Here is a 12440-nt window from a genome sequence, read left to right as displayed (position 1 = left end):
TGTGTGTGTGTGTGTGTGTGTGTGTGTGTGTGTGTGTGTAGGTAGTGACTGGACCCCTGCCCTCATGCATGCTAGGCAAGTGCTCTCTCCCTGAGTCCCAGCTCCAGCCTAGCTGTACTCTATCTTCTGTCTAAAGTGTCTCCCCTTTTCCTTTTTAAACTTCTTATTTTATTTTATTTTACTTTATTTTTGATACAGGGCTTCTCTGTGTAGTCCTGGCTGTCCTGGAACTCCCTCTGAAGGCAAAGCTAATCTCAAACTGACAAAGATCTACCTGCTTCTGCTTCCTCAGTGCTGGGATTAAAGTTGTGCACCACTAATGCCTGGCCTTTCAAAAACTTTTTGCAATATGGTCTTACTGTGTATGTCAACCTGGCCTGGAACTCACTATGTAGCCCAGGCTGGCCTTGAATTCACAGTGGTCCTTCTGTCTCATTGTCCTGAGGGCTGGGATTATAGATATATGCCACCATGCCTGACTTCTGGCTCCCTTTTCTGCACTAGAAATTCCCATGCAGTGTTCTAGTGACAGGAGTCTTATCAGGATGTACACAGGGTGGGGACTCTGGGGGAGGGGGCTGGGAGTGCTGGAAATGCTGAATGCTTCCCCTGACCCTGCAGATTTGCAGTGGCCCCAGAATGACTTGGGAAGTGCTCTTTGCTGAGGACCGGCGTTTGTGGTTGTTGAACTCTATATTGCTCAGTAATCTCTGTGAATAGCTAAGCAGGAAGTAAGCCGTGTACACTGTGAAGCTGTCACTGTGGGTCGTAGAGCATCTGGGAGAGGGTTGCCATCTATCCCCACCCTCCTCTCCCGGTTGTCATGGACATGGGAAATTACTGGAGGAGACCAGTTTAGGAAGCAGTCATTGATGGTAGGCCCCTGTGGAGGAAAGAGGAGAGGAACGGGGAGGGGAGGATAAGGGGGTGGAAGGGGAGGGAGGAGAGGGCAAGGGAGTGGAGAGGAGAAGATGGGGGGGAAGGGAAGGGAGAGCAGGGTGAGGAAAGGGAGGAGGGTGCAGACAGCAGAGGATAATGTGGAGCTATGATATGGCTGCAGGGAGTTCTCAGACAATCCTCTACTGATTTTATTTCAACCTGGAGCCAGAGACCAGGGCTCAGGTCATATTTTGTTTTGTCATTGAAATGGTGGTCTCCTAACTCTGATTGCACAGGCAGACCTTGAACTCTTCAGAACTGAGTGATCCTCTTATCTTAGCTTTCTAGAGCTCTGGGGCCACAGGCATGGATCCCTGCATAGCTGGGGTTAGTTAGTTCTTTATACTTCAAGATCCATCTGTAACTGGGTCCCAGGCATGACAAAAAGGGACATGACCTTGGCCCAGGCAGTTTTCAGCCCAGCTACATCCATAGCCTGGGAATGAAGCCTTCCCACCTGAAGTGAGACCTGGGTGGCTACCAATCCAACATGAATGTAACCAGCACCCACTGTCTACCCTCACTTTACAGAGGGAACAGGAAGTTTCCTAAGAACCATTTGCTAAGACCATTAATTCATATGCCGTCACTGGCTGGTCACCTTACAAAGACCTCTGTGACATGGAAGCAGAGTGTCCTGGGAGCCAGGAAAACCATACCTCAGCAAAGGCAGGGGCAGAGAGCGAAGGCTTACTAATATGGGTCCCTCTTGCCACAAGAAAAGCTAGAAACCTACTTTTAAAAATATATATATAAGATATTAACACTCAATTAAGCTTTTAAAAAAATATGCTTAGAGGGTTTTTCGAGACAGCGGATAGCTCAACTGGTAAAACACTAGTTTTTGCAAACCCAAGGGCCTGAGTTTAAGCTCCCAGACCCCATGTCACAACAGACAAACAAACAAACAACAACAGCTGCCTGGTGTGGTGATACACGCTTGTATTCTCAGCACTGGGGAGGCAGAGTCAGGAGGATAAACAGCTTAGCTTACCTGGCAAGCTCTGAGCCAAGGAGAGACTTTGTCTCCCAAACCTACAGGGAGAGCGTCCAGAGGGCGGCAGCAGAGGTCATCCTTGGGCCTCCTTGTACACGCACTGCCACGCCTGGCTTTTTTGCTCTCTTTTCTGTACTAGAATTTCCCAGGCAGTCTTCTAACAACACAGGTACCCCAGTACCCCAGAACATGTCTGTGCACAGCCCACCCACCCCCTGACACATGAACACAAAATAAAGCTCTGGGTTAAGCTGGGTGTAACCCTTGTACTTGAGAGGCCGAGGCAGGAGGACTGCTATGAGTTTGAGGCCACCTTGTGCTATAGAGTGAGACTCTGTCAGAAAAAAAAAAAAAAAAACTATATAAAGAAATGGTGTTAGGCACTGCTCTGTAGATTCTTTGGGTTGTGACTGTCAGTTTGTGACCTCCATGGCCAGTCCCTATGGAATCTCACTTTCTTCTTTGCTTGCCTGGCCATTAACAGCTCTGCTCGTAAGAAAGTTAACTTCTCAGGCTGTGTATGGCTGCTCAATTAGAGTGTGTGCGTGGCGGTGTGTGCGTGGCGGTGTGTGCATGGTGTGTGTGTGTGTGGTGGTGTGTGTGTGTGTGGCAGTGTGTGTGTATGTGGTGGTGTGTGTGTGGCGGTGTGTGTGTGATGGTGTGTATGTGGCGGTGTGTGTGTGTGTGGCGGTGTGGGTGTGTGGTGTGTGTATGGCGGTGTGTGTGTGTGTGGTGGTGTGTGTGTGTGGTGTGTGTATGGCGGTGTGTGTATGGTGGTGTGTGTATGGTGATGCATACGGTAAGCCAGCTTGGGCTACATGAAACCCTGTCTCAAAAAAAATTAATACAAGGAAATGAACCTCTAGTTGTAGCTTTAAGAAGGAACTGGTGACTTACAGTTAATCAATTAAATAATCAACTACAGTTCTCTCATTTATTTATCTAACACGGTGGTTCTCAACTTCCCTAATGCTGCGACCCTTTAATACAGTTCCTCATGTTGTGGTGACACCAACCATAGAATTATTTTCATTGCTACTTCATTACTGTAATTATGCTACTGTTATGAATCATAATGTAAATATATGTGTTTTCCAATGGTCTTAGACGACCCCTGGGAAAGGGTCATTTAATCCCCAAAGGGTCAATGACCTACAGGTTGAGAACAGTTGGTCTAGCAGTTTCTGGCCACCAGTCCCAATACAAGCTGTGAGGACTTTGAGCTGAGTGAGAGTTTCCATTATCTTGGAAGAGCTCTGTATATGACAGGGAAAAGGGTGTAGACGCGTACAAGCTAAGGTTCCGGGCACCATGGCTGAGGATGGGCAAGATGCTGCAGAAGCTTGGATGAGTATTCCCTGAGGGTCAGGGAAGGCTTCAGTGGGAGGTGCCATCTGAACTGATGCAGTTTATTAGGTGGAGAGGGGAGGGAGGGTGCTCACAACAGCCATCCCGTACAGGGCATAGAGCAGGCTGGGGCAGGCCACGGCCTTGCTGTAGAGCATCCTGTGTGTGACAGTGGCGGCAGAGAGGGGGAGACTCGGGGAGATTGTGAAGGCTTTGCCTGCCACACCTGGGAGCTCAGACCTCAGCCTCGGCCTGCAGAGGTTGTCGACGGGACAGGAAGCGGCTTAGTTTTCTTTTGCTCCCAGGATTCTCTTAGCTGAACGACTGCTCCTAGTACTATGCACCAGAGCCACCCTGGAGATCTGTCAGGTTCTCTTTTACAAAGCATGCTTTGTCACGCCAGTCATGCATCAATATTGGCATCCTAACTCCCAGTGTCAGAGGATGCCTCACCTCGCTTTTAAGGCTCCTCAATCCTCCAGCTCACCCCCCATTGTTCTGCAGCTCCAATCTTTCATCCTGGCCAGCCCGGTTTCCCTTTGCCTGCAGTTCCCCATGCCATCTCTGGTGGGGAATCTGTACTGTGGATCTTTTCCTCCGTTACACCAGGGAGATGGGTTGGTAGGAGACCTGGGGTGGCATGCCATTAGAAGTGATGATTGTGGTTAGATCAAAAGATCAAGTCTGTCCCCTGTGGGCCTTCTGGACAAAGATCTGGGCAATGGAGATGTTTAGGAGTCGGGGTCTGTAAAGTGCTTTCAGGCAGAAGAGGTGCCCCAAGCTCTGCGGTAGTGGGCCCAGCACACTGGGCGTTTCTCTTTGCTTTAGGTGAGCTCTCACCGAGACAACGTCTTCACTTTCCTCAGCCAGAGCCTGGAGTATGCCAAGAATTCACAGGCCTCCCTCCGGAAGTCCTCTGTCATCTTCCTAGGTAATCTGTTCTGGCATAACGAGCCCTGTCACTAAGCCTCTGCCTGCGCTCCTGTTGGACTTTCCCATAATTCCAACATCTGGGGGAAAGATCAATTACAGATTCTCTTTGCTCAGGATTCTTCATAAGACCCTTCTGATGGCATCTGGGGCTGCCTCTCCCACCCCATGCTACCATACTCATTACATTATAATTTCATTCTCCCTTGTCCAAATAATCACTATCTCTTCACCAGAGTCAGAGAGGCCTGGAGGGGGTAATACGATAATTCTTTTAGTATATGTTTTAAATTCATTTGCTCTTTCTCAAACTCCACCCACCCATCCATCCATCCATCCATCCATTTATCCATTCATCCATCCACCCACCATCCATCTATCATAAGCATATGCATCCATCCATCCATCCATCCATCCATCCATCTATCCATCTACCCACCCACTCCCCCATCTCTCCCACCACAAAATGCACTCACCCATCCTTTTATCTACCTGTCCACCTCTCTGTCCATCATCTACCTATCTATCCATCTACTCATCCATCCCACCCATCCATCCATCCACTCATTTTATCTACCTGTCCACCCCTCTGTTCATCATCTACCTTTCTATCTATCCATCTACCCATCCACCCATCCATCTACTTTCTGACCCACTTGTTTGTACACACCCCCATCCATCCATGCTCCCACCATCCCTTCATTGGTTTGTTGAGCTAATGAGTGGGTGGGAGTGGGATGTAGAGGAGTGTGGGGGGGGGACTGCTAACATGACCAATACTGGGACAGAGGAGCAAGGCTTAGGACACATGGCACCTCTGAACTAAGGCGCTAGTCAGAGGCAGCCCCTCACATGCTGATTTCTTTCAGTTTTGCTCCAAGCCAACTACTTCTAAAAACATTAATGTTTAACACCTAATGCCAAGGCCTGTGCCCACTTCTGCCTACAGTCAACTTCTGGAACAATGTAGAGCTTCTCCTTTACAACACAGACCTCTTGTGAGACTCAGAAGAAAATTGCAAACACTCTGTCTAGAAAATGCATATATACATAACTTTTGCATATAAATTTAGAATGCTCAGAAACTTTCCCTCCCCTCCATCCTCCAAAATGGATACCAAATTAAGAAATTTATCAACTTGTGGAGTATAGATGCACAATCGGGCCTGGAGATGCCACTTAGTTACAGAACACATACTTGGCATGCATTAAACCCTGAGGTCAATCCTCAGACCCCAACATATGTAAATATGTGATTCCTAAATCAAAAGTAAAGTAAAAACCAGTGTATACAGACCAGTGCATACAGACCCAGTTTTTACAGGCCCAGTGTACACAGACCCTGTGTATATAGACAGGAAACTCACGGAGACTCTGAGACACTGTAGGCAGGCACTAGGCTCAGTCTAGATCAAGGTCAGAGAGGACTTTATGGAGAGCCACTTTCTGAAGGGAATGTACAAAGATAAATAGGAATTCCCCAGGAAAACAGAGGAATTAAGACTCAGTGGGAGGGGCAGAATATAGCCCAAACCCAGATACCATGGGAGGCAGGTACACAGAATGAGGACAGCAGGAACAGAGGATGTCCTGTGGCTGATGCAGCAGCATGCTTGGAGTCTCAGCACCTCAGAACTCCCTAGCAGCTGTGCCTGGCATGTGCACAAGGCTGGCAGCTCAGATGCTCTGGGGAAGCTGGGAAGTGAGGCAGGACTTTTCCGCGTCACAGACAAGGAGGCTAAGGCCCTGACACTGACAATCGGGTGCATCAAGGACCTGTGCTCTCCTTGTTTGCTCCCACCTGCTGGACCAAGACCTTTCTGGGCCTCCCGTTGAGAGTCCTGATGAAGCCTGCCTTTCAGGTTCTCATTTATGGGGCTGGAAGACGGCAGGTAGAGTCTCTGAGGTCATCTGGTCCCAGGGTGGGAGGAGCAGGTACCAAGGCGGGCGCCTTCCCCTCTTGGATTCTCCAGGGTCCCTGGTCCCCTGCATGGAGAACATGATGACGGAAGAGCGGCTGAATGACGTGAAAGCTAGTAAGTCAACCTGGGTTGGTGAGATGCTGAGGGAGTGGGGGCATGCGAGAACCACAGTGGGTAGCAGGAAAAGAGAATTGCTGTGTGTCAGGGTAAGGGTCTTCAGCTCACATCCGCTGTGCTAAGGCTTATCTACAGTGAGTGTACTACAGTGAGTTAACTACTATGGGGGTGACGCCACCCAGAGGCAAAATGCACAGCACCCTGGGGGAGTTTGTAACTTCGTTAAGCAAATGAGGCTCAAAATCAAGGGCCAAACCCACTTAGTGCAGGGTGTGTGGTTTAAATGCTTAAAGAGGGCACACTTTCATTTTGCAACCAAGACAGCTGATGGGAGGTAGGCTGGAGAAATCTAGGAAGGCTTCCTACACGAGGTGGGATTTTTCACACAGGCTTTGAAAGATGTGACAATCTGAAGGGTTGGGAAGATGCTTTAAGCCAAGGCTAGGAGGTGGGAAGAAAGGATGAGTTCTGAATTCCTAGGGAGGACCTTTGAACAATCTCTCTTCCTCCAACCCAGCTCTGGAGGTCTTGAGACGCGACCCAGAAGCCTCCGTGTGTATCTGCGCTGCCCAGGCCCAGGATCAAATTATGGCCACTTACTGGCGGAACTCCTGGCCACTGCCATATGGGGATTCGTGGGTGTGTGACCCATCCAGTACACACCACTGGAGCCCCAGCTGTGAGAACCTGCCCACTTCCCACCAGCGGCGCTCCTGGATCATGCAGGCATTGGTTTCCTGGAAGATGTCTCTGAAGCAGTGACATAAGCCCCAGCCGGGTCCCTGTAAATGCTATGTGGTCAACCTCTCCATCCAGATGGCTTCCTCGTGAGAGATCCCCCCCAGCCCCTGTGGAGCCCCTGTGGAGACCCCACTCTGACAAGTCTGAGAAGAAGCACGGCCTCCTTGGGCTGATTCAGTTCACATTTACAGATGCGTGCAGGCTGTTTTGTTCACTTTGTATAATGGGAGACTGAGGCTCAGAGTAGTTAAGTGCATTGACCAAAGCCACTCAGGGGGTCACCTGGACATCTCAATTTCCCCCTTCCCCGGTGATAAGAGTAGAAGGGTGATAATTTGGGTGGCTCTTGGGGAAAGGGAGTAAGTGAGGCGACTTCCCACCTATGAGGTCATGCATATTCAGGAACCCTGGTCTCCGAGTCTCACCCTTGTCTCGTCATCTGGTTTGCCTAACACTAATGCAAAAATATCCAGAGGCATATTTGGTGTTGCCACCTGACAGTGTCAATGTTACTAACACCTGTTGGGTAATGACCAGGTGTCAAGCACACTGTTAAATGCCTTACAGTGTGCAGGACAGCCCCCACATCCAAATGGTTCTCAGGTTGAAATTTTTCAGAGATGAGCTCAGCAGAGAGGCATGGGGACTGTGGTATCCAGAGGTTGTGTGTGTCAGCTGGAGTGACTTGCCAGAGAAGAGAATTCTCAAGGAGGTTTGAAAAGATGACTGCAACTGGTCATCTGTGGGTGGAGATCAGGGTACATGGGACCCTCTTCAAAGTCCCAGTGAGAGGGAACCTAGAAAAAGAGGAGAGGTACAAGGGCCATGGAGACTGCCGAGGAGGTAGGGGTAGTGGGGAGGCATGGCGGGGTGCTGAGAAGAGAGATATATGAGGAGGTGTCAACTTCAGAAAACTCTTCATGGGATGTAGGGACCCCTGGGCAAGGCTGTTGGGGTGACAGATCAATGCAGCTGTTTTGAACAAGAACCTGTTACTCGTCAGTAGTGATGAATGTGTCAATTATCACAGCCCAAGGATTCTACTTGTGGGCATACATCTCAGGGTAATCTTTCCACGGGCCCATGGGGGTATCTATAAAGACTTCTGTTGTAGTATTTATTATCTATGAAGTGAGCAGGCAGGTTGGGCACCTAGCCTTGTAAGGTAAACCACATGGTGTTTCACGTGTCGTTATAGGTAGCTGGGGTGTATGGGGACCACAAACCTTGTGCTGCGTGAAAAAAAAAGTATTTGCATGCACAAAGGTTTTGTTTTGTTTGAAATAGGGTCTTGCCGGGCGTGGTGGCACACGTCTTTAATCCCAGCACTCGGGAGGCAGAGGCAGGTGGATTTCTGAGTTCGAGGCCAGCCTGGTCTACAAAGTGAGTTCCAGGACAGCCNNGGCTATACAGAGAAACCNTGTCTCAAAAAAAAAAAAAAAAAAAAGAGAAAAAGAAAGAAAGAAAGAAAAGAAAAGAAAGAAAGAAATAGGGTCTTGTTATATAGTCTAGAGTGGTCTTGAACTTGTGGTTCTTCTTTTAAACCTAAGTGCTAGGATTACAGATAAATATCATGTGACCTAGCAACGAAGTCATCTTTTGAGAACATTTATAGAAAAGACATTAAAAACATGAGGCTTGGAGAGCGGAGATGAAGAATTCAGATACAAAAGGGATCTTACCTAACCACTCCCCAAAGCAAGACTAGAGAGGCCAGGCAAACTCTGCAGTGGATGGGTGGGGCCCGGTGTGCTCCGAGTCAGGCCACACCTCCAGGCAAGGCCACGCCCCCAAACCGGCGGAACCCGAGAGGCATAGCCACGCGCAGCCCGGACAGCAAAAGGAAGGGCCTCCCTGCCGCCGGAAGGAGCGGTGCGTCTCTTGGTCCCGGGACTTGAAGCGCCCAAGTTGCGAGCTGCCATGGAGAGCTCTGAGCCTGAGCCTACAGAGGACGCTTCCATGGACGCGTTCCTGGAAAAGTTCCAGAGCCAGCCTTACCGCGGCGGCTTCCGCGAGGACCAGTGGGAGGAGGTGGGCGGCGCCGGGGCCTTCTGGGGTAGGAGCCTGGTTCTCGAGGCTTGGTCACTGCCAGAACCTGTGTGGCTCCTAGTTGAGAGCCAGAAACCGTCCGCCTCAGGTTTTGAGAGTCTAAGTTGACTGCGTTTAAGACCACGGGGTTTGGCAGGCAGCCTTGTCACTCACCAACACCAGGTTCTGCTACCAGATGGTCCCTTACTTATATAGTTGTTTTACTTGCAGCACCCAGGTTACATACGGTTAGGGTAAAGATGAAAGGAGATGGTGAAGGCGGTCAGGGACGCGAAAGCGCCCAGTTGAAGGTGATTGCTGCCACCCACGGAGAGCGTTGGAAATCAGGATCCCACATTTAACACCAGAGAAACTGGGGTTGTATAGATCCAGCCAATCCTTAGGATTTACATATCATGCTCTGTGAGGAAAAAAAACTTTATGATGTAGTGTCCTGGGATTGGATCTAATCAGTAGACAACACTAATTATTCTTTTAAATTCTAGGAATTTGATAAGATCCCCCTATTTATGAAAAAAGCACCATCAGAAATTGACCCCAAGGAGTTTCCTGACTTGGCCTGCCTCCAGTCGATTATTTTTGATGATGAGCGATCTCCAGAAGGTATCTTACTGTCACCCAGCACTTCTTTTGTGTCCTTGTTGAGTTGAGCTAAAGTGTTACGGCTAACACATCAGTGTTCACTCCATACATTCTCCTTTGGATGCCTGCTGAATAAATGTATACAGTTCCAGGCCCCAGAGGCCTGACTGGGATGAAAAGCCAGATTGCACCTAATGCATCAGGAAGGTTGTGTGATAAGTGTCACTAGGTACACCACTACTGCAGTACCAGAGAGAGGAGGGGAGTTTGCTTTTCAAATGAATGAAACGATCTAAGAAAAGGAGCAGTGGGGCTGGAGAGATGGCTCAGCCATTAAAGGCTAGGCTCACAACCAAAAATATAAGAAAAGGAGCAGTGTAATTTTCTCAATAAAAATTAAAGTCCTGGGCTGGTGAGATGGCTCAGCAGGTAAGAGCACCCGACTGCTCTTCCGAAGGTCCTGAGTTCAAATCCCAGCAACCACATGGTGGCTCACAACCATCTGTAATGAGATCTGACTCCCTCTTCTGGAGTGTCTGAAGACAGCTACAGTGTACTTACATATAATAAATAAATCTTAAAAAAAAAAAATTAAAGTCCTTCAAAAACTGGGATAAATGTGTGAGTGTATGTATCTGGAAGTTGAACCCAGAACCTCACATATGCTGGGTAAGTGAGCTATATCCCCCCTTTGTAAAATTCTGTGTGTGTGTGTGTGTGTATACGTGTGTACATACTTATGGAGATCAGTGGATAGCCTTGTGAGGTGGATTCTCTTTTACCATTACACATATTCCTCAGATCAAGCTTGGGCTGTCAAGCTTAGGGGCCAGTGCCTTTACCTGCTTAGCCATTTCTCTAGACCATCTTTAATTCCCCTTTTAAAATAGCATTTATAGCTGGATGGTGGTCATGCATGCCTTTGACCCCAGGCAGGCAGATCTCTGAGTTCAAGGCCAGCCTGGTATACAGAGCGATTTCTAGGATAGCACAGGCTACAGAGAAACCCTGTGTCAAAAACAAACAAACAAACAAACAAACACCAACCAAAAAACAAACCAAACCAGAAATTAAAAAGCACTTAATAACATTACCGCATAATTTTTTGGAAGTGGTTATAACATTAAGTTTGCATGGCCTTGTGTTCTATATTGATGCCATTTTTTTTTTCTCTCTGTCTCTGTCTCTCTTTTTTTTTTTTTCTTCGAGACAGGGTTACTCTGTGTAGCCCTGGCTGTCTTGGTACTCACTTTGTAGACCAGGCTGGCCTTGAACTCAGAAATCCACCTGCCTCTGCCTCCCAAGTGCTAGGATTAAAGGCGTGCGCCACCACACCTGGCTATTGATGCCAATTTCGTCATACCATTAATTTGGATTTTTCTTCCTCTGTTGGTTCCATCCCTTTGATTTATTGTGTATGTGTTAGACTTTGTTTTGCTGTGCTAGAAGACTGACCAAAATGAATGTGGGGAGGAGAGGGTTTATTTTAGATTTAGGTTCTAGTCAGTCCCTCCGTGAAGGATGTGAACTCAGGCGGGAACTGAGAGGGAGGAACTGCGACAGAGACCGTGGAGCGCTGCCGACTGGGGTTGCTCTCCTTGCACTGCTCAGCTTGCTTTCTATACAACCCAGGAGCACCTGCCCAGGAGCTGTACTGCTCACAGTGGGGTGGGCCCTCCTGTGTCAATCATTAATCAAGATGGAGGCAGTTTTTGTTTGAGGCTCCCTCTTCCCGAAGACTTTAGCTTGTGTCAAGCTGACAAAAGCTAACCTGTGCAATAGTACATTACTGCATGATAGAGGTTTTCAGTGAGCTTTCTAAAAGGTATGACACGCTGCTTCCTTCCTCCTCTTTGCAGAGCAAGCCAAGATCTATAAAGATGAGGGCAATGACTACTTTAAAGAAAAAGACTATAAGAAAGCTGTGGTTTCCTACAGCGAAGGGTTGAAGAAGAACTCTGCAGACCCTGATTTGAATGCCGTCCTGTATACCAACCGGGCAGCAGCACAGTACTATCTCGGTACGTAATCGTGGCTCAGTCAGCTCTCCCTTTGTGTGTGTGTGTGTGTGTGTGTGTGTGTGCGCGCGCGCGCGCGCGCGCGCGCGTGCGCGCGCATGCGCGCGAAGGATAGAGGTTAGTCTGTCATTCTTAGGAGCCTTGTTTTTGGAGGCAGTCTCTCATTGGCCTGGAGCTTTCTGAGGAAGTTAAGCGGGCTGGCCAACAAACCCTGTGAATCCACTTGCCTCTACTCCTCCTGAGCATATGGTGCTACAACCAGCATTTTATGTGGGACTAGGGGTTAAGTCAGGTCCTCATGCCTGTACAACAAGCACTTTATTGACTGAGCCATCTCCCCAGCACGATGTTATTATTTCTGAAGAATTTACTTTCAGGGCTGAAGAGATGCATGCTCAAAAGTTAGGAACATTTGCTGCTCTTCCAGAGAATCTCATGTTCAGGTCCCAGCAGACGCAGCAGGCTGCTCACAACTGCCTAGACGCAGGCGCAGCCCCAGCTCCAGCTCCAGAGGGCTCATGCCCTCTTTTATGTTAATGAGCACACACACACACACACACACACACCAGATCTTTAAAAAAGAAGGGAAGAATTTATACCAGCTCATGCTTTTAATCTTGCAATTTGGGAGGTAGAGGCAAGTGGATCTGGGATCTTTCTTTCTTTCTTTCTTTCTTTCTTTCTTTCTTTCTTTCTTTCTTTCTCCCTTTCTTTCTTTCTTTCTTTCTTTCTTTCTTTCTTTCTTTCTTTCTTTCTTTCTTTCTTTCTTTCTTTCTTTCTTTCTTTTGTTTTTATGTT

General features: G+C 48.3%; 2 protein-coding genes across 2 annotated transcripts in view; both read left to right on the top strand.

The window, feature by feature from the left end:
* Mroh7 (maestro heat like repeat family member 7) overlaps window positions 1-7193 on the top strand; it is a 58473-nt gene extending 51280 nt beyond the window's left edge. The window contains exons 23-25 of the mRNA XM_021201112.2: window positions 4112-4214; window positions 6187-6249; window positions 6770-7193. Coding sequence (XP_021056771.1) covers window positions 4112-4214; window positions 6187-6249; window positions 6770-7014 — 411 coding nt within the window. The 3' untranslated portion in view covers window positions 7015-7193. The remainder of the gene's footprint in view (window positions 1-4111; window positions 4215-6186; window positions 6250-6769) is intronic.
* Window positions 7194-8860: 1667 nt separating this feature from the next.
* Window positions 8861-12440, top strand: part of Ttc4 (tetratricopeptide repeat domain 4) — an 18749-nt gene continuing 15169 nt past the window's right edge. Inside the window, exons 1-3 of the mRNA XM_021200559.2 lie at window positions 8861-9024; window positions 9528-9645; window positions 11484-11645. Coding sequence (XP_021056218.1) covers window positions 8914-9024; window positions 9528-9645; window positions 11484-11645 — 391 coding nt within the window. The 5' untranslated portion in view covers window positions 8861-8913. The remainder of the gene's footprint in view (window positions 9025-9527; window positions 9646-11483; window positions 11646-12440) is intronic.

The sequence above is a fragment of the Mus pahari genome, chromosome 6 (assembly GCF_900095145.1).
Source record: "Mus pahari chromosome 6, PAHARI_EIJ_v1.1, whole genome shotgun sequence".
In the NCBI taxonomy this organism is placed as follows: domain Eukaryota; kingdom Metazoa; phylum Chordata; class Mammalia; order Rodentia; family Muridae; genus Mus; species Mus pahari.
Note: the sequence above shows the minus strand (reverse complement) of the source record. Positions and strands in the feature narration are given on the sequence as shown.